Here is a 21799-nt window from a genome sequence, read left to right on the forward strand (position 1 = left end):
AACTGATAAGATACTCATTCAATACTCATCCCAAATAAACAGATAACATATATATACACGTATATTTATACACACGTAACACGTATTCTAAAGTAGATACTTCATATCTATGTGTTAGAAGAAAGGGAATATACACTCACTTGATCAGAAGATGATCGGACAGCACTACGGCTCTAAGAATAGAAGCTCTTCGGTGAAACTAGAAGGTCTTCACACACCGGGCTTCTCGTAAGCAGAGCTTCGGCTCGGAAACTCTTTTCTTCTCGGGATCTTCGGTGCTTCGGGTCTCGGGATGATACCGGGGCTTCGGGGGGTTAAAATAGGGCTTAGAGAGGGTATCGGGAGTGAGAGAGTAAGGGATGAGCAACCAAAATCGGTTGGCCCTTGATTTCTATTTATAGGGTGAATTTTCTGGGTTCACGTCGTGAGTTTCAAGTGCTCACGTCGTGGGGCTTGATCGTCACTGCATGCGTCATCACAAGTGGGGTCTGACAGAGTCCAGGTTACATTTTTCTGAGTTCACGTCGTGAACACAGTGTTCACGTCGTGAGTTCTGACACAGGATCAGATTTCGTGCCCTGAACTTTAGAAATTCATGTCTTTCGCATACGAGCTCCGTTTTCGACGTTCTTTATATGCACGCGCAGGTGAGATTATGCTTTACAACTCTCAATTAGACTTCGTTGGCTAATTTTGAATTTATTTTTATTATATTATTTTTAGTAGGCCGGGACAGGAAAACTCCGTTAGAAATCCATAACTTCTTCGTCTGACGTCCGTTTTCGTCTGTCTTTTTACCGTTGGACTACTATCGATGAGATATTCAATTCTCATTTAGAAAGTTTCGGCTAGAAACCACTCGATCTCAAATTCGAGTATTCGGGCTGCATACTGCTAAGCTGAAACTTAGAAAAATCATAACTTCCTCATACGAAGTCAGATTTGGGCATTCTTTTTATGCACGCTCTCGGTTTAACGTATTCTACGACTTTCGTTTAGATTACTAAGGCTAGATATCGCACGACCACTACGACTTTCGACAGGTCATAACTTCTTCGTTATAACTCGGATTTCGGCATTCTTTATATATTCGGAAACCTCGTCACGACCACTACGTCTTCATGTATCAATATTGGGTTTTTCTAACATTTCATTTTGACGCTTATTCTTAACCTTAATTAAATTAAGACACACAATTAAGCACAAAACTTTATGACAATTGCTTCTAGGCTCTGGATAAACTTTATGACAAGTACCAGGACAACTCATTGACGAATAGGTTTTATCATAAGCAGAGGTTGTACACTCTCATAATGTATGAAAGTACCAAAGTGAAAGATCATCTAGATAACTTCAATCGCATCATCTTGGATCTACAAGGTGTTGATGTAAAGATTGAAGATGAAGATCAGGCGCTCATTCTCTTATGTTCTTTTCTGAACTCATATGAGAATTTCGTTGATACCATGCTCTATGGTAGGACAACAATCACTGTGAATGATATGAAGGACTCTGTGATGTCCAAGGAACTGAAAAGAACAGTTTCTGTTGGAGAGGATGTGTCCAGTTCCGGTTTGTTCGCAGTGAGAGGAATGACAAAAAAGAGGAAATGGGGAAACAGAGGGAGATCATGTTCTAAATCGAAGTCTAAAGGTTCATCGAATGCGAAATGTTATAACTGCAAGGAGAAAGGGCACTTCAAGTGAAATTATCCACAGCTGAAGAATAATGTCAAGAGTGAATCGAGCAGTAATACCACTGGTGTTGTGGTTCTAGAAAGTTTTGATGAAGGGGACGATGGTGATATACTGACTGCTAGTACATCTAGTTTTGTAGATGCTCGGGTCTTGGATTTTAGAGCATCCTATCACATGACGTATAATCATGACTAGTTCGACTCCTTCAAAGAGTAGGATGGAACAGTCAAGATGGTTGATGATTGGGTGAGCATTATCAAGAGTAGTCGCACAGTGCAGATCAAGATGCACGATGACATGGGCACGAAGTTAGATTTTCAGTACCTTCTGGAACTTCGAAAGAATTTAATCTCTTTTGGTACATTGGATAAGAATGGGATGAGGTATGCTGGTGAAGGTGACCGGGTCAAAGTGACCAAAGGTTCTCTAGTTATAATGAAAGGGAAGATGAATCGTTGAGGGATTTATATCCTAGAAGGTAGTACAGTTATGGGAACGGTGGATATCTCTCAATCCTTGAATAAAGGCGATGACAAGACAAAGTTGTGGCATTGTAGGTTGGGGCACATGAGTGAGAAGGGTATGTCAGTTCTAAGTAAAAAAGGACTGCTTGGTGCAGAGGCTACTAGAAAGATAAAATTTCGTGAAGCTTGTGTCAAGGTAAAACATCATAAAGTGAAGTTCGGTACTGGTCAACACACAAGCAAGGAAATCCTGGAATATGTTCACTCAGATGAGGTGTTTGGGAAGTTCAACGAGTAGAAGAGCGTGGTTGAGAAAAGGACTAGAAAACAAGTCAAGACTCTAAGGACTGACAATAGGTTGGAGTTCTACAATGCTCCATTTGATAACTTCTGCAACGCAGAAGGTATAGTGATACACCGCACTGTACAACACAATAAAATGGAGTTGCAGAACGGATGAACCAAAAATCATGCAGGGCGCAAGGTGCATGCAGATATTTGCTAACTTATCTAAGCAATTCTGGGCAGAAGCAGTGAACACTGCTTGCTATCTGGTAAACAGATAACCATAAACTACTATTGACTTGAAGACTCATCAAGAGGTATGGTCCGAGAAAACCTCTGACTATTATGGTTTACGAATGTTTGGATGCCCACACATATGCTCATGTGAATGATGGTAAACTTGAGTCAAGGTGTAACAACCTAAATATGGTATGACTTGAAACCCTCAAGAATTTACATTTCAGCATAATTGGTCCTTTAAGTATGTCGGGCGTACTTAAGTACACGCTTAGCGTACTATGCATTGTTGGTCGCGGAGGAGCTGGACGTATGCTGGGCGTACGTGTCAGGGGTTCAAAACCCTAATTTTCGGACATGAGGCCAATTTAAGCGACCGTAAGTCCCTTGGACTTAACCCTAGAGAACCTCCACAGCCTTAGAACGTCCTTACACTCCAGAGAAACTCGTGAGACCATTTTTGAGCTTTAAAGAGTGCATTTGTGGCCTTTTAGTGTTCATTTCAAGAAGAATGGGTGGTTAAACAAGCTTGGTTCAAGTTGGTGCTTTAAGAATCTGCGTATTGGTCATCTTGCAAAGCTCCTGGAGGTAAAAAGATTGCACATTTCCACTTAAGTCTCTAGATCTAGCTAGGATTTTCTAGATTTGTTCTTTTTGTGGATTTTGGACCTCCATTTGGGAGTTTAGCAACTCCAGAAGATAGGAATGACAGATCTGAGGTCCCTTGGTCCTTTAATGTCATAAAAATGGAGTCTTGGTGGGATTTTGGACCTCATGCATGGGTTAAGAGCCTTGGAAAGGTCTTAATGGAGGTGTTGGGTGCATATATGGCATGCAAAGGCATAAAGTTGCCAACTTTATGCATTCGGACGTCTTATCAAGCTTAGATCTGACTTTTGGACGTAAAGGAATCGTGTATTAAGCACTTAATGGAGAAAGTGCTTAACCTGGTTGTACGTTGGGCGTAACCCAGTATACGCCGCGCGTAGTCCCAAGACCCCAGTACGCTGCGCGTACCAGGATGGTACGCCAAGCGTACGCATCACAGATGGGTCGAATCTGTTTTGGGCCTTTGAGCTATTCGGGCCTCATTTGATTATTGGGCATGGTGTATTATGGGAATTATGGGTCATATCAACTGTTATGGGCCATGGACATATTGATTGGGCTTTATTGGGCCAATGGGCCCATTAAGGTTTTTGGACTTGGACCTTGGGCCCATTAACAAGGGATGGATAATTGGGCCTTATGGAAGGGTTTGGAGTTGGGTTTCCCTTGTTTAATTAAAGTCCTAACATCGTTTAATATCATTATTCAGCATGGGAGGTTACAGACCGTTAGGAGAACAACTTTTGTATTCAGCAGACAGAGGTGAGTCTTCTCACCATACCCATGGGTCTAAGGCACCAAGGCCGGCCCATTATGTGATTATGATTTATGTATTAGTCATTTTGTGATTCGATATGATATGTGATGGTGTGTTTTGGATGTAAGACCATATGGGGTAGCCTATGGCAGTCCTAGGTAAAGACCATGTGGGGTAGCCCATGTCATTGGATGTAAGACCATGTGGTGCAGCCCATGGCAGTCCTAGGTAAAGACCATGTGGGGTAGCCCATTGAATTCTTACATGTTTTATGTATGCATGGCTTGCGTGATATGTGCGTAGCTTAAATTAGCTAACAAGATATGTGTATGTGTATTGTGTGTGGTATGCTATGGGGAACTCACTAAGCATTTCGCTTACAAGTTGTTGATTTGTTTCATGTACATTTGAGCCCAAGGGCAAGGGCAAGGCATGATGGCGCGGTGTGCACTATATCTCTCTTTCACTGATATGTTTTTGGGGACACTCTGATGATTTAAATAAGTTGTAATGAATACTGATTTGAAAACAATTATGTTGGGATTTCATGGTTTATGCAAATGTGTTTTATTAATTAAAATGAAAATTTCTTTGGAAAAATTGGGTCGTTACAAGTTGGTATTAGAGCCTTGGTTTGAGAGATTCGGGCACACTCTCGGGTGTGTCGGGACTCAAACTAAGGAAATGATAAATTGTTTTCAAAATAAAAGTTAAAAACTTTTAAGAAATGTAAATAAGAGAGTGCAACGCGCGCGATCGGCGAGCCAAGTAAGTAGTTACCAATGTGTTAGCCATGTTATACTGATATTTGAGCTTGATGATCGTATGAGACTTGCTATGTGTATGCTTTTAAAATTGTATACGGTTAGGAGCTTATAGCCTCAGAATGATTGATTTGGCCTTATTTCCTGTTCCTTATTTGGTTGTGGTCCAGGGTAGAATCTTTTATTCGAAAGTCAATTTGATCATTTTCTGTGTATAATTAGCATGCATAAAGGCAACCTGTTATGATGGGTCTGATTGATATGGGTAGAGCAACTCTTAGGACAGCCTGGAATTTGGGTTATGCAGTGGTTGTGGGTTATGATTTATTTTGGGACGAATTTGGGTTATCAGGTGGAGCCTTGGGGAAAGGTATAAGTAGTTGTGGAAGGTAGTATTGGGCCTGTACTACTGAAAGCACAAGACCTGTACCCGAACCAATGCTAGATCTGATCACTCTAAGGAGGACCAGTGTGGGAAGATCCCCTATATATAATGTGTCCTGATTAATATGGTTTATGACATTTCAGTTCAGCATGTTGGTGACACGATTCGGGGCAGAGGGATCAGGATCAGGGTATGGATCGGGGTCTGTGTCTGGATCGGGCAGCGGTACTGAGCCTATTGATGAGAGACTGCGCGACATCATTGCAACCGAGGTTACGAAGGGCATCCTTAACGCTACCCCAATCATTTTTGGGACGGTCAAGGAGGGCATTATGGAGATCATGGAGGAGAGGCTCAGATCATTCAGGGCTAAGATTGCTACAATCCAGATTGGGGTCCGGACTCCCTCGTTCCGGGAGTTTAAGGCGTGTGGGGCGCCAAAGTTTTTTGGGGTCAGGGACCCCATTGACAGCCGATGTTGGGTGGCGGATATCGAAAACGCCCAACGCATGATTTCTTGCCCGAATGTGGCAAAAGTTGGGTTTGCTTCTTGCATGCTGAGAGACAGAGCCCGGGATTGGTAGGGCGAGGTTACTAGACAGGTGGGACTAGCCGGGGTGGTTGAGATGACATGGGCCGAGTTTGTTCGGCGGTTTGATTTGGAGTTTGCACCACCCATTGAGGTGCAACGACTAGTGCGAGAGTTTCATGATTTGCAGCAGACCACCGAGACTGTGGCGGAGATCACCGCCAAGTTTCGGGAACGAGCTTTTTTGATCCCACAGTATGCTACCGATGAGGAGATGGGGCGGACCCGATATCATTCCATGTTGAGAGATGATATTCGGGAATTTGTGAGCTTTACGGGGTGCAAAACCCTGAATGAGATGGTGGAGAAGGCCCTTTATAGGGAGATGGAGTTGGATACCCGCGCGAAGCGGAAGACTGAGCAGGCGCAGGCAGCAGGAGGTCAGGCTAAGAAGCCTAAGACCTCCGATTCTTCGGGTAAGGGCCAACAGGGTCGGGGCCGGTGTGCCAAGTGCGGGAGATTTCATAGTGGGGCGTGTCGGACAGTTGGGATATCGGGATGTTACTCTTGTGGTCAGCAAGCCCACGTGAGCAAGGATTGCCCCATAAAGGGCTTGATATGTTTCCACTGCAACCAGACTGGCCATAAAAAGGCCGATTGTCCGAGGTTGTATGGAGGGGGAGGAGCAGTGGTAGCGCCCGCGCCCACCACAATGAGGATCACAGATGGCCGCCCTGCTAAGGCGGATGCCCCGGTAGTGAAGAGCCGTGCTTTTCAGCTGACTATCGAGGAGGCTCGGGCAGCTCCGGACGTCGTGGCTGGTACGTATCTATTATTCCCTGTTCTTATTACTTGTATGACTTATGTAACTATATGCTTGTATAGGGATTTTTGGTCAATGGGATGTCTGCTCATGTCCTGTTTGATTCGGGTGCTACCCGATCATTTGTGTTACTTGCGCTTAGAAAGAAGTTCGGAGACGCGACGGGGACCTTGGATTCCCCACTCGAGGTGGAGATTGCAGACGACCGCACCGTTAGTGCTGCGAGGGTATATCAGGACTGTGTACTGAATGTATTGGGCGAGAGGTTCCGTGTTGATCTAGTTCCGATACCATTGCGAGGGTTGAAAGTGATTGTCGGGATGAATTGGTTGGGGGCCAATGGGGCCATGATTGATTGCGAGCGCCAGTTGGTCAGGGTTCGAACCCCAAGTAGGGGAGAACTAGTTATTCATGGTGAGAGGGCCTCGCAGGGACCGACCCTCTATTCGGCAACGAGGGCTAGGAGGTTTTTACAGCAGGGTTGCACAAGATTTCTGGCTTATGTCTCGGATACGAGAGTAGAGACCGTGACGGATGTAGGCAGTGTGTCGGTGGTACAGGATTTTCGGGATGTTTTCCCCGAAGAGTTACCAGGAGTGCCTCCGGAGAGGCAGGTGGAGTTTCGCATTGACTTGGTGCCGGGTGCTGCTCTGATAGCAAAGGCACCCTACCGGTTGGCACCGCCGGAGATGCAGGAGCTATCTACGCAGCTCCAGGAGCTGCTAGACCGAGGGTTCATTCGTCCGAGCAGTTCCCCGTGGGGAGCACCGATTCTTTTCGTGAAAAAGAAGGATGGATTGCACAGGATGTGCATCGATTATCGGGAGCTGAACAAACTAACGGTGAAGAACCGTTATCCCTTGCCAAGGATCGATGATTTGTTCGATCAACTGCAGGGTGCGTCATGGTTTTCCAAGATTGATCTTCGGTCGAGATACCATCAGATGAGGATTCGAGATGAGGATATACCGAAGACGGCTTTCAGGACTCGGTATGGGCATTATGAGTTTGTGGTGATGCCGTTTGAGCTCACCAATGCCCCAGCAGCGTTCATGGATCTTATGAATAGGGTGTGCAGATCGATGCTGGATCGGTCGGTGATCGTTTTTATTGATGATATCCTGGTCTATTCTAAGACCAGGGAGCAGCTTGAGCAACATCTGAGGGAGGTATTAGAGACCCTGAGGGTGGAGAAACTTTATGCGAAGTTCCCCAAGTGTGATATCTGGCTGCAGGAAGTACAGTTTGCGGGGCATGTCATCAATCAGGAGGGTATTTCGGTTGATCCAGCCAAGGTGGAGGCTGTGATGCGGTGGGAAATACCGAGGAATGCATCAGAGATTCGTAGCTTCTTGGGATTAGCGGGCTACTATCGGAGATTTATCCAGGATTTCTCCAAGATTGTTGTGCCATTGACCCGATTGACCAAGAAAAATACGACTTTTCGGCGGGGGTGCGGATCAACAAATGGCTTTTGAGACCCTGAGACGGAGGTTATGCGGGTCGTTAGCTCGTGAAAGAATTTGTGATGTCCGGTTCATGAAAAGCCCTTGTTCTTCGGTCGATCGTTTATTTTGTGAAAAATAAAGATATTACCAGTGCGAGTGTGATATGTTCGATTAGGGTTTGCACAGAGAAGGACGCGCAAGTCGATCGTAGATTAAGGGGTTTACAGAGAAAAGGACGGGAGAAAATGAAGTCGATCTGGTGGGTGGAGAGAGTAGGGAAAGTGGGTGTTCAAAGTTTTGGGGGATTTCATATTCCCCTTTACCTATCAAGGAGTCTTAGTCTTCCATGTGATAAGAAACACACGTTTAGTAAAAATTATAAAGCGAAATTGGTAGAGGACACGCATTTAAGATAAACGCCTTCGGTGTTTGTAACTTTTTATTTATTGGACACTAATTTTAGGGCATACACAAATGCGTGTCCTCTATCCTTCAAATTTTAGAAAGCTGACATTATTTTTAGGATACGCAAAAAATGTGTATCGTAAATCAGTGCGTGTCATTGTCGCATGTCATCAAAATGTTGTTTTCTAGTAGTGGCTACACTCAAAACCAGTTTGATAATTATGTCTACTCAAAGGAATTGCCACGAGATTCCTACATACATCTGTTGCTATATGTTGATGATATGCTCATCGTAGCCAATGACATGACTGGAATAAATGACTTAAAGGCGATCCAGAAGAATGAGTTTGAGATGAAGGATTTGGGAACAACAAAGAAGATACTAGGGATGGAGATTAAAAGGGATAGAAGAGCAGGGTGGTTGTGTATTTCTCAACAAAATTACATTGAGAAAGTTCTGTAGTCTTTCAACTGTGATTAGTCCAACCCAGTTGGAACTCCTTTGACAACTCACTTTAAACTTGGTCCAAATACTATACCCACAACTAATGAAGAAAGAAAGTACATGAGTAGGGTTCTTTAATCTAGTGCTGTTGGAAGTCTTATGTATGCAATGGTCTGTACCAGACCTGATTTGTCTATTTCAGTTAGTATGGTAAGCAGGTTTATGAGTAATCCCGGGAAGGCTCATTGGGAAGCTGTCAAGTGGATCATGCGATACTTGAAGGGAACAACGGATGTTTGCTTGGTGTATGGAGCTAATACGAAAACCGACTTGGTTGGATATGCTGACTCTGATCATGGAGGTAATTTGTTGAATCGCAGGTCGTAGACATGTTATATTTTCAATTTGTTCGAATGTGCCATCATTTGGAAGTCAACGTTACAAGATACTATTGCTTTGTCTACAACTGAGTCCGAGTATATGTCTATGACGGAAGGAATAAAGGAGGAGATATGGTTAAATGAGCTTATTCAGAGTCTTGGCCTGAAGGTTAATAAGCTGATAATGTACTGTGACAGTCAGAGCGCGTTGAAAAACAAATGAATATATATGAACATAAAATGAGCCTAAATGAACAAACATAAATGAACGTTCACGGAAATAATTGAACAAACGAGACCAATGTTCACGTTCGTTCATTTAATTAAAAATTTGTGTTCATTTTCGTTCATCTATTAAATAAACGAACTTCCCATTGAACGGTTCACGAACAGTTCGCTAAACGTTTGGTTCATTTACAACATAGTATTTATGGTTCATTAAAGCCTTTATGTTCGATATAAATGTTCGATTTTATCTTTTTTTTTGGTCCATGTCTTTAAATTTGACATAAGTATTACCATGTAAACCTGTAAAAAAATAAAAGTTTTTTTTTCTTCAAATATCCAACTAAAATACAAAAAAAAAAAATGCATAAAACGTAAAACTTTTATGTCGTCTGTCCTGTGTAATTAAGGCTGGACGGAGTGGGTGCGGGAAAGAGGTGAGGGAAGCTTCTCTCACTCCTGCACACCACTCCGTGGGTAAGGGAAAGGTGAGGGAAAAAAGCTGCGGGAAAGAGATGGGGGAGGGGGTGCCTCACTCTCTCCCTTCATGCTATTGGTCAAGTTTTTTTTTTTTTTTTTATTTTTTTTTTATATATTTATAAAATTATATACCTATTAAAAAAATATAAAAAATATATCAAAACTCATGGTTTTTAATTCCCTACAAAATGAGTATAATATATGTATGAAATATATTTAAAAAAAAAAGTGAGGGAAGGGCTTCCCACCCATTCTTTTAGGTGAGGGAAAGAAAAGTGAGGAAAATGAGGGTATATAACCACAAAAAGTGAGGGAAGCTTCCCTCCCCCACCCTCGGGTCTAACTGTATGAAAGAAAAAGAGAAAATTTACGCATATTATGAAAAGTCAACGGATCACTTGTTGCTTGACTGCCTAAAATAGAAAGAAAATTTGTAAACGTAATTATTTTATTTTTATTTTATTTTACATTTTGCGATTTAGTTCCGAGATATATAGTGCCCCTGTTTCTGTTTATCGAGAAAATCTAGGGTTCTTCTTGTTCTTAAAATTGCAAGTCATGTAGAGCGCACCGGATCAGATAAACTCAGACACATACCGATGATTTTGTAGCGAAAAAGTCTTCGGTCTTTCAATTGGGTTTCCAATATCCTACATTCTTACAGATTCACCGCTGAATTTCTGTTCAGCCCCTTTTTTTGAAACCTAAACTTTGATCATCAGTCGCCATTAAAATCAAGAATGAAGAGAGAACTAGCCTTCGCATTGGAAGCTCGATCTCAGTTCTCTGGCTTCATTGGTCGGACTAGATCTTCGAAAAGTCCACCCCCTCAGTTCACTAAAAGGAAAAGCAAAGAGCGATCGTCTAATGATCGTTCAAAGATTTCGATTGATGAAGTGAATATGAGTAGACGGAGCAAACGGGTTAAAACTTCGATTCCAGATGGCGATTCGATAAATGTCGATAGATCCATAGGCGACGAAGAATCGCTCAAAATGAAAGCAGGTAAGAGCGAAGAAGAATCGGCCGCGGCGGAAGTAGCCATGGTCGAAGAAGCGGCCGATGCGTTAGTAGCCATGTGCGAAAAAGAATCGGCCGCTCCGGAAGTAGTCATGGGCGAAGAAGAATCTGCCGCGCCGGAAGTAGCCATGCGCGAAGAAGAATCTACTGCTGCTGAAGCAGCCAAGGGAGAAGAAGAATCGGCAGCGGTGGAAGCAGACAAGGGTGAAGAACAATCTGCGGCCGTGGAAGCAGATAAGGGTGAAGAAGATGGTACTAGAACAACGAAGAAGGTGTACGTGAAGCGTAAACATAGAAAATATAAAGTGAATAGCAGTACTCCAAAGAGATTTACGAGATCAGCATTGAAGGAGACGGAGGAGAATGTGGAAAAATTGGGGACTCCAACCAGAAAGAATCTAGAATTGAAAATGTCTAAGAAGATTGGATTGAGTAGAGTACCAATTAATATGAGGGAACTTCTTGAGACTGGTCTGCTTGAGGGTTTTCAAGTTTCCTACAATTTCGAGGTACCCTTGCCTACCAATCTATCATAGTTCGTTTTTTGTTGTTTCTCTTGTATCTCATATATGTCTGCATGTGAATTAGAACAAAGTTTTTATATTTCTGAATCTGTTTTGAGCGAAATAAGGTACAAAGGTAGAACATTCAATGAGATTTGATAATCATGCTTTAGGAAAGGAATTCATATTAGATTCAGTATAATTATTGGTCCTTACTCCTTCTTTCCGGGTATACATGTATACATAGTGGAAATATGTAAGCTTTAAGCTTAGGGAGTAGTTATGGGTTCATGATTTAGCATCTTTCATAAACATTTAACCAAATTTAATGCAAGAATAACATTTAAAACTTTCTTCCTTGTGAAAATCTTTCATGCATTTTGCGACCTCATAGGTACGTGTAAGTATGCCAAACTACTCAGATGTTTCCTAACATGAGGGTCCATGTAAGATTGCCCCATAAGGTCTGATTGGAAGATGTCTTTTTCATTCTGTATCCTTTACTTGATGCTGTGATTCAAAACTTCTAAGTTTCTACTTGTAATTCTTGAGCTATTTCAAATTCTTTAAGAGTATTTATTACTTTGATTTTGTCATATTAATCCTCGTTCAATCAAGCAGTCCATATATAAATTAATGTGCTTTTCATATTGATAATTTAATAAAAGTTGTCAAGTTTTTAGGTGTGGAAATGATAAATGATTGAACTTTGTCTTTGTTTTAGGGAAGTAATATACAAGGAGTTATCAAAGGTACTGGCATACTGTGTTCTTGCAAGTCATGTAAGGGTACCAAAGTGAGTAATCTTACTTCTAACATAACATGATCATATAAAAGATATAATTTTTTGTAATGGGTTTAAGTTTGACTTTTATTTACTTGTCAAATGGTAGGTTATTGCACCTTCTAAATTTGAGTTTCATGCATGTGACCACTATAGACACGCGATTAAATATATTTGTCTTGAAAACGGGAAAAGCCTCCTTGAACTTCTTGAAATATGTAAATCATCAGCTTTGGAATCTCTAGAAGTAGCTTTTGAGAATGTAATTACTTCATTGCCTGTGAAGGAAGTCAAGGAACCTTCCATATGTACAGATTGCAAAGGTAAACACTGCCCTAATTGACCTAACTCTCAATACTTTTTTGGGTATTTTTTTTCCTCTGAATTTGGTATTCTTTTTATGATTTACAGGCCCAATCGAATCATCTTCTACTGAAAATATATTAAAATGTGACACTTGCTTAAATCAGAAGAATCAAAATCAGAATCAGAAACAGGAACAAGTGGTGGCCCTTGCTGCAACCAATGTGGAAGTGGAAGATAGGTGTGTATTATTTTGACACGTGTATCTTTACAACATTTTGCTTATACATGCATGTTACTTTTAGTATTTATTGATCTATCTTAATTTTTAACAACTCTAATGTTCAATTTTCCATGTTAAGGTATTTGTACATGTTAGGAAAATATTAATGTCTAATCTATTTACTTTTAGGCCATCAAGTCCAGTACTGAAGGCCATTACAAATACCGAGTTGCCAGTTTTATCAGAAAAAAAGAGAGGAAGAGGGAGACCAAGGAAGTAAGTGTTTGTTTTCTGAATATAACATTTAACTTGTAGCTATTTATGACGGATATATGATGCGACTTATTTCAGGTCAGATTCAGTTCTGAACTCAACTAAAAGTGCTAAAAGTGGTAAATTATCACGAAGTAAGATAAAAGACAAGATACTAAATAAGTTCAGGTCACCAAGGTCGACTCCTGTACCAAAGCCACCTGGGAGTGCTTTCTCCTCACAACAGAAGAGTGGAAAAAAGCTAACAATAAAGTTAGATTCTAATCCCAATAAATTCCTTCCAATTGTTTGTAGTAAAAATGTAAAATAACTTTTGTTGATATGCAGGAATCAGCAGTTGCATTGGCCGGTTTTTGAGGAAGGAGGTTTACCTGATGGAACTGAACTAACTTATGTTTCTCATGGAAAGGTGATAGTTTTCTTTTTTTATATTTGTTAAACATCATATCATTTTCTTGAAAAAAAAATCTGACATTCTTTTATTAACAGAAACTTCTAGATGGTTATAAGTTAGGCCATGGAATATTCTGTTCATGCTGCAAGACTGAGGTATATGTATTTCCCATTTTGACCCTGTGTTTTTTTTTTCAAAAACAATTCATTAACATTTTTACATCCATGAACAGATCAGCGCCTCACAGTTTGAAGCGCATGCTGGTTGGCCTACACGCAAAAAACCGTGAGTTTAAATCTTATATATGTTTCCTTGTATTTTGTTGTTAAGAGAGTAAATTACCTATTTGGATCCATGAATGAGTTTTTTTATATAAATGTTGACAGATATGAAAACATTTACATCTCAAATGGAGTATCTCTCCATGAATATGCGGTTTCTTTAAAGAGAGCCGAAAACAAAAGATGTCCTGTGAAGTTTAATGATGACTTGTGTAGAATTTGTTGGGATGGTGGAAATCTGTTGCTTTGTGATGGATGCCCTAGGTCCTTCCATAAAGGTCAGTTTTTAATTTTTATAGAAAAACAAGGTCAAATATTTACAATGAATTAATCAAATATGTTTTTTTTTTTTTTTTTTTTTGGTTGATACATACAGAATGTATTGATGAAAAGGAGATCCCACAAGGAAAATGGTATTGCAGATTCTGTACACAGGCAATGAAAGTTGGTGAGGATAGTGAAAATGCTACAGTAGCTGGAAGAGTTGAAGGGGTTGATCTTATTGAACAGATAACAAAACGTTGCATTCGAATAGTCAAAACCCCAGAAAACATTGATCTTGTTGCATGTGTTTTATGCAGGTAACATTAACATTTAACAAACACTCTTTGCAAAATAGAAAAAAAATGATAATTCATTTCAGGGACTGTTTTTGTAATTTACTCTTCTCTTTATAATGTTATGATGTTATTGTTTGCAGAGGACATGATTTCAGCAAAAACGTATTCAATGAACGAACTGTTATAGTTTGTGATCAGGTAACTAAATTTGAATTTATATGTGCAAATTAGGGTAGGTTTAGGTTTATGATCCACTAATCATTAAACATTGTTTTAATGACATTGTCAGTGCGAAAGAGAATACCATATCGGGTGTCTAAGGGAACAAAAAATGGCTGATTTGGAGGTGTGTATATTAATTTTATATATACTTATTTCATTGTAAAAGAAATGGGTTGATATATATTTTTTATTATTTTGCATTTTTTTATAGGCATTGCCAAAAGGGAAGTGGTTTTGCAGGACAGATTGTGAGAGAATTCATTCTGTTTTGCAAAATTTGTTGACTAAAGAAGCAGAGATTGTTGATGATGACCTGTTGACTTTTGTGAGGGAGAAGCAAAAGGAGAAGGAGGAGAAGGAGAAAGCGGAGAAGGAGAAGGAGAAGGAGGAGGGGGACAAGGACAATAATGTAATTTCTGATGAGGACAAGGAGAAGGACAAGAATGTAATTTCTGACAAGGACAAGGAGAAGGAGAAGAATGTAATTTCTGATGAGGACAAGGAGAAGGAGAAGGAGAAGGAGAAGGATGTAATTTCTGAAATGAAATTTGTGCTTTTAAGTGGGAAGAATGCGACCCGTGAAAACAGACTGATGCTTACACAAACAATAAATATTTTTCATGTGAGTTTGTTACTATTTTGCTATAATTATAACTGCTTACATCTTTTCTTTTTCTGATTTACCATTTTATTAATATAATAGGAAGGGTTTGACCCTATTATTGATGCAACAAGTGGGCGTGATTTTATTCCATCGATGGTGTATGGGTAAGCATTAGTTAATGGAACATATATTAATAAATTTCTCCCTTTTTTATTTAATAATCTAATACACACTCTCTCTCATCTTAACAGAAGGAAAATTTGGAGTCAAGATTTTGCAGGGATGCTTTGTGCCATATTGACTATAGAGTAAGGCCATTCTTTCTTTTTGTGCTTTTGAATCATTAAAAACGTAGTATATTACAACAAGTGTCCCAAATTTTCATAAATTTTTGAATTTTTGGGATCTAAACTTTCAGTTTTGTAATTTAGTCCTGTTTGTATAGTTTCATTTCGATTTTGGAACTTTTCTCAGACACTGTTCAAGTTCCACCCGTTAAGCTATTCTATGCATGGATGTGTTGCACACGAGGGTAGTTTGGTCATTTGTCTTTTATGTTTTTATTGAATAAAGAGGTGTTCCCACCACCTCCACCTCCACCTCCACCTCCACCTCAATTTAATAATAATATAAAGACAAATGACGAAGCTACCCTCATGTGAAGTTGAACACGTTCCAAAAAGAAAGTCTCAAAATTGAAAGGAAACCATCGAATTGGGACCCAAATTGCAAAATTACAAGTTGATTTGAAACTCAGGGACCAATCTTGCAACTTAGTGAAAGCATAATGGTATGTATATAAATATAATTTGATGTTTTGAATTCAATAAAATGTGCAACAGCTCAAATGTAGTAAGTGCGGGGACTCTTCGAGTTTTTGGACAAGACATTGCTGAACTTCCAATAGTTGCTACAAGTAAATGCAACCAGGGGAAGGTACCCACCCCACCCTATATAAATTTAAATATAATTTGATGTCACTTGTTACTTACTGATGACGTGGCATTTGATTTTTGTGTTTTTTGATTGGCAAAAGGGATACTTCCATGTATTGTTTAGCTGCATTGAGAGATTACTTTCGTCTTTAAATATAAAGAAGCTTGTGCTTCCAGCTGCAGACGAAGCTAAATCCATATGGACCAAATTAGGGTTCCAAACAATAGAACCAGAAGAGGTAGATTTTATCATGCATCTTATATATATATATATATATATATATATATATATATATATATATATATATATATATATATAAGCCTATTATTTTATTTGGATCAATTTTAAAATATAAATACTTATTTTTTGGGGGCGGGGGGTCAACAGCTTGGTGACTTGAGGAGAAGATGCTCGGCTATGATGACATTCAAAGGCACATCCATGCTACAAAAGGATCTTATTGCCAAACCTCAAAATGATGGCCAGGATAATAAGGTTGAGGGTGATGGTGATGTTCAAAATGTGGATAATATAGGTGATGGTGATGTTGATATTCAAAAAGTCGGTGGGGAATAGTGGGGAGATGAAGGAAACTTTTTTTTTTTTTTTGGTGGAGAAGGAAGGTTGTTGTTGATGATTATAGTTGGTTTTAGACAGACTACATATAGAGTAATCTATGGAAGAAGTTATGTGTTTTTTTTTGTGTGGGCAAATTGTTCAAAATGATAAATATTTTGCCTCATTGTTTATGATGGTTTTAGTGGTTGGTCTTTGTACATTTCCCGTATGTGTGTGTTGTGTTCTTTTGGTACATATGTATTATTTGTTTTGCTTTATTGTCTATTAGTTTGCTGTGTGTAATCTTTACTTTAATGAAAGTTTAAAGGAGGCGAGAGGGGGTTGAATGTATCACATTAATATCAGGGTAATTGCCATCACCGTTTCAAAAGATAGCTTCATTTTTATACTGACAAATCTCAAATATAGACTATATCTAGAATAAACTATGGAAATGGTCCTTAAGTTAGATAGCCATAAAAAAACAAACCCTTTTAAGGACCATCTATGCAACAAATGAAACATTCAGACTACATCCATAACTTTTGAGGAACATTAATGCAACAAATGAAACATTTAGACGAAATCCATAACTTTTGAGGACCATCTATGCAACAAATGAAACATAGGGTTAATTTAATAAAGAATCAAATTATACGATCTAAGCATATAACCATACATGTTCATGTACGTTCAGTTATAAACATACCCATATTTAGACATAAACAAGTGTGATTAGGTCGTATAATTTAGTATATATGTGCTGACCGAACTCTATTACATAAACCATTTCAATAATTTGCTCTTAAATCTATAATAAACAAAGCTTTTTGCTATATTTTTTGTAATTTGCCAAATAGACAAAACTTTCACCCACTCACTCACCTTTCATCATGGTCTTATAAAACCTCTGGTCTCTTATCTTGGCGTGTGGACCATTCTTCCTCCATTCGCCGCCCTTGTTCCAATTCTTTTTCCATCCCTTAACTCCCAAGCGAATCCTCACTCTTCAAATTAACAAATCATTAATTTAATTAAGACCACTTTTCTATTTTGGGCAAAAACATATCCCAATCGAAAATAGTGTTAAAAAGTAACATGTAAATACAATAAACAGTGCATAAAAGATAACACGTAAAATCTTTCACATGATAAGTGGCTAATAATTGGCCGATATATATATCTTTTCTTAAACACTATTCACAACATATATCTACCTCTAAACGCTTTCACTTCAATCACATCCATGGTAGATCTTATCTGTCTTGTAATAATTTGAAGGTCATAAGTTCATTTCTTCTAAGGTAATCATATGCTGAATAATGTTTAAGTAACATGCTTTAAACGAGACATAAGTGCTTGAGTGCTGGAAAAAATAAGTCCTCATTAAGCACAACACATTGTAAAGGCATATATATAATATCTTAAACAATGCTTTTTCCTCTATGTATATATAACAATACCTTGTATATACCCCCACAACAATTCTTAATCTCACAATCCTTTAATCCAAAAAAATGAACACCAATTCAAGAACCATATTCTTTTGGATATCTGTCACTACCATTGCTCTTCTTTCCATCATACTTTCTTTCTACAACACTAACTCAACCATAACTACTACCATCTCTTTACCTGGCTTTCAAGTCACTTTTATCAAAAGGGTCGTTGAGAAAAGTGGAATTTATGAGTTATTCTCTTTCATAACCCAAATCTCCGGTCATCATCATCACCACCACCACCATCATCACCACCATCATCAACAGAAGGTCACCTGTGTCAACAAGTGGAACTCTAGTCTTGTAGCAGAATACAGGGTGTCACTTGTTTTGACCGTTGACCAAGAGGGTTGTGGGAACTTCAGCAGTTTACAGCAGGCAGTTGATGCTGTTCCTGATTCTAGCGTTGGTGCAACTCTTATCATTCTTGATTCAGGAACATACAGGTAATGTTTATGTTTTCATGATCATGAGATCTTTAATTTTGTGAAGTTGTGTACAATCTAAAAAGAAAGAAAATGTTATTGTTATCGAAGGGAGAAAGTGACAGTGAACCAGAGTAAAAGCAATTTGATAATTCAAGGCCAGGGTTATCTCAACACAGAGATCACATGGAACGACACAGCAAATTCAACCGGAGGCACTGTTTACAGCTCGACAGTTTCCATTTTTGCTCAAAAGTTCACTGCTTACAACATCAGCTTCAAGGTAATGCATGCAAATGCAAGTAATCATTTTCTTTTTTCTTTTGGAAATCGATCACATGGTTGATTAATTTGTTATTCAATGGAAAAGAACACAGCTCCTCCCCCAAACCAAGGCGCAGTTGGAGCTCAAGCACTGGCACTAAGAATTGCAGGTGATCAAGCAGCTTTTTATGGGTGTGGGTTTTATGGAGCTCAAGATACTCTTCATGATGATAGAGGAAGACATTACTTCAAAGAATGTTTCATCGAAGGATCGATAGATTTTATATTCGGAAATGGTAGATCACTTTATGAGGTAATTAAGTAATCGTTTCTTCAAAAAAACATAATGAACTTAAATAATGGGTTTTGACTTTTAATAATCGATCGATACCTTTTTCTTTCAGGATTCTACACTGAACTCCATAGCCAGTGATGCCACGAATGATGGTGGGATTACCGGAGCAATAACAGCACAAGGGAGGAGCTCCGAGAATGAAAAAACCGGGTTTTCGTTTGTGTCTTGTAGAATAGGAGGAAGTGGTAGCGTGTGGCTTGGAAGGGCGTGGGGTCCTTATGCAACTGTGGTGTTCTTGAAAACCTACATGTCTCAAGTTGTTTCATCTGATGGATGGAATGACTGGAGAGATTCCTCTAGAGATCAGTTATGTCTAATTTAGTCTTTTCACCCATATACTAAAATGATATGAACTATATATATAGTTAGTCAACATTATTAACGTTTAAATCATTAAATGCATTTTCAGGACTGTTTTTTATGGAGAATATGGGTGCTCGGGTCCTGGAGCAAATAGCACATCTAGGGTCTCATATGCAAAACAACTAAGTGCAGAAGAAGCGAATCCATTCATGGATATCTCCTTCATTGATGGAAAGGAATGGTTATCAGAGTCAAAGTTGGTCAACACGATTTAAGAGAAGTCGTAAACGTTATTAATATAGTGGTGTTGGTGTTATACGACATGCAGTAATAAGCGATCGAGGATTATAGAACAAGTGAGAGACATCCATCAATTCATTAATAAAGTAGTTTCATATCATATTGTTCATATCACGTCAGCGTTTTTTTTTGTTGGGTGAAACAAAATCATTTCTGCTACTCTCCCTTTATTCTCCCTTTTGTCATGGTTGCATGCTTTCACTTAAATTGCATCTGTCAATCTTCCTCGTAACAAAAGTAAAACATTAGTCATCCATAATATATTAAATTTATTTTTTTATAGAGTTTAATGGATTTCTACATTATTATTTTATCTTTTATACAACTATACTATTTTTTTCCTCTACAATGCATTGAATTCATAAAAATTCAATGGAACATATTTTAAACATAAAAAAGTAAGATTTTCTCATTCAAGTGTTCAATAACCATTAAACTTCTTATATATTGAATGCCAACATAACATCAAATTATAATTAAGTTTAATCCATTTAATTAAATAACAACTCTTCAATTTGTGCATTGTGGATGCCCTTATAATAAAGAGCAAAAATAACCAAGTTATGTAAAAGTTCATAACATGTATGATATATAGACCAAGATTGTATTCAAAAGTATAGACGGAGTATCTTGGACCGGGCTTGATGAACCATATTAAATTTGGAAGTGAGTCCTACACAACAGTTTTTCTCCATACATAACAATTTATGTTTTATAGAGTTGTACAATACAACATTTTAAAACATAAATTGTTATGTATGGAGAAAAATTGTTATGTACGGATCAATTCTCAAATTAAATTGGATAGAGACTAATTAATCACATAAAAAAGTAGAGGTGAATTTGGTATCGGAACCAGACCGAACCGGTTGGTAGCGAAACCGATTGGGGTCAAATGTAAGAACCAAATAAACCGATTAAGGGTATACAATACCGATATTGGGTTCTGGTTTTCGTTACCAATCCCATGTTAGTCTCAAACATGCATGATACAACTTTCAAAGCAACGAGTACACACGGACCAAGTTTTCTGAACCGAATCAATACTACTGGTGCCAAAATATGAAACAATAAAGTTACTTTAATATGCAGTGCCAACACTTTCAGTATTGTTGCAAATACTAAAAATACTGAAAACAAAAATCTAAAACGTTAGAGACAATTTAATAATTTAATATGCAATTGCAACAATTTCCAAGATTTACAAAAAGTTGGGAAACAAAGTTAATTACCAACAAGAAAACATAAAAAACATTTGTAAACACAAGGTACTTCCATCCAAAACAACATATCAACTCTTAAACGACCTATGTATCGTCCATTTTCCTTTTCCGTTTTGATCGCATATCCCCTTTTCAATCTAAAAACCAAAACAAACAAACAAACAAAGTTAGTATCTAATTTATAATTTGTTAAAATAAAAGGAGAAATATGTTGAAAGTTATCGTTATGTCATCACCATTAAAACTATCATCAATATCGTCTACAATGAGTTTCCTCGATTTCCTTGTTCAATCTTGGGTAATGTAAACCAAAGCGTGACTATCGATGTTGACAAGCTTGTTTGACATGACTCTAATACATATTTGCTAGTGCTAATCGTCGATTTGGATGCCACTTTCAAAATTTTTATAGCCAAAATATCTAACAACAAAAATATATAAATTTATAACTCTAAAATTTAATAATTAAATAAACTCTAAAAAAACTAGAAATAATATATGTTTACCTTTAATCGTCCGATAAATGATTGAGGTACGCAAAATATTTTGTTTCCACCACTTAAGCATCCACGGAGGAATGTTTCCTTTAGTTATAAATATGGCTCTCCCATTTCATTTATACTCACTGTTAAATGCCAATTGAGTAATGAAGATTCGAAAAACGCGTCTGAGCATTTGGAAATGCAATGGAGCTTTTGGATTAAGGTTGGAACATTTGGCTAATGCGCTCCACACGATGGAGAATTTGGGTAATGCACTCTTACGGTGCGAAATGCGCTACAACATGTGATGCTTCACCAAATGCACTGCATGCATGGCTAATGCACTCCAACATT

The 21799-nt window shown here is 38.5% G+C and overlaps 3 protein-coding genes across 3 annotated transcripts; all 3 read left to right on the plus strand.

Annotated features, from left to right (window-relative positions):
- Positions 1–1928: 1928 nt before the first annotated feature.
- Positions 1929–8866, plus strand: LOC145117386 (uncharacterized). The gene is made up of 4 exons (XM_079053684.1): positions 1929–2080; positions 2255–2357; positions 6613–6777; positions 8552–8866. Exons 1-4 carry the CDS (start codon positions 1929–1931, stop codon positions 8864–8866), a joined length of 735 nt encoding a protein of 244 aa, XP_078909810.1.
- A 1578-nt stretch (positions 8867–10444) lies between these two features.
- On the plus strand, positions 10445–16897 carry LOC145151840 (uncharacterized). The gene is made up of 19 exons (XM_079075372.1): positions 10445–11462; positions 12181–12252; positions 12350–12563; positions 12652–12784; positions 12956–13042; positions 13118–13291; positions 13367–13448; positions 13529–13588; positions 13666–13718; positions 13820–13992; positions 14091–14295; positions 14415–14472; positions 14564–14620; positions 14708–15118; positions 15200–15264; positions 15352–15408; positions 15943–16036; positions 16137–16274; positions 16424–16897. The coding sequence occupies exons 1-19, from the start codon at positions 10674–10676 to the stop codon at positions 16610–16612; spliced, it is 3111 nt and encodes a 1036-aa protein (XP_078931498.1). The 5' UTR covers positions 10445–10673; the 3' UTR covers positions 16613–16897.
- A 1178-nt stretch (positions 16898–18075) lies between these two features.
- Positions 18076–19910, plus strand: LOC145105704 (putative pectinesterase 14). Its single transcript, XM_079042789.1, has 5 exons — positions 18076–18539; positions 18630–18801; positions 18889–19095; positions 19187–19443; positions 19547–19910. The coding sequence occupies exons 1-5, from the start codon at positions 18112–18114 to the stop codon at positions 19713–19715; spliced, it is 1233 nt and encodes a 410-aa protein (XP_078898915.1). The 5' UTR covers positions 18076–18111; the 3' UTR covers positions 19716–19910.
- The last annotated feature ends 1889 nt before the right edge of the window (positions 19911–21799 follow it).

This window comes from Lactuca virosa, chromosome 1 (genome assembly GCF_052849685.1).
Source record: "Lactuca virosa cultivar CGN04683 chromosome 1, Lactuca_virosa_CGN04683_v6, whole genome shotgun sequence".
Lineage (NCBI taxonomy): Eukaryota > Viridiplantae > Streptophyta > Magnoliopsida > Asterales > Asteraceae > Lactuca > Lactuca virosa.

Excerpts from the sequence above, each read along its gene's own strand:
- LOC145151840 (XM_079075372.1), top strand. The coding sequence starts at position 10,674 with ATGAAGAGAGAACTAGCCTTCGCATTGGAAGCTCGATCTCAGTTCTCT. Across the intron at positions 15,119-15,199 it reads AAACAATAAATATTTTTCAT|GAAGGGTTTGACCCTATTAT; the intron begins GTGAGTTTGTTA and ends TTAATATAATAG. Across the intron at positions 16,037-16,136 it reads GTAAATGCAACCAGGGGAAG|GGATACTTCCATGTATTGTT; the intron begins GTACCCACCCCA and ends GATTGGCAAAAG.
- LOC145105704 (XM_079042789.1), top strand. The coding sequence starts at position 18,112 with ATGAACACCAATTCAAGAACCATATTCTTTTGGATATCTGTCACTACC. Across the intron at positions 18,540-18,629 it reads CTTGATTCAGGAACATACAG|GGAGAAAGTGACAGTGAACC; the intron begins GTAATGTTTATG and ends TTGTTATCGAAG. Across the intron at positions 19,096-19,186 it reads ATGGTAGATCACTTTATGAG|GATTCTACACTGAACTCCAT; the intron begins GTAATTAAGTAA and ends TTTTTCTTTCAG.
- LOC145117386 (XM_079053684.1), top strand. The coding sequence starts at position 1,929 with ATGGTTGATGATTGGGTGAGCATTATCAAGAGTAGTCGCACAGTGCAG. Across the intron at positions 2,358-6,612 it reads TTCGTGAAGCTTGTGTCAAG|GGATTTTTGGTCAATGGGAT; the intron begins GTAAAACATCAT and ends ATGCTTGTATAG. Across the intron at positions 6,778-8,551 it reads GCACCGTTAGTGCTGCGAGG|TGCGTGTCATTGTCGCATGT; the intron begins GTATATCAGGAC and ends ATCGTAAATCAG.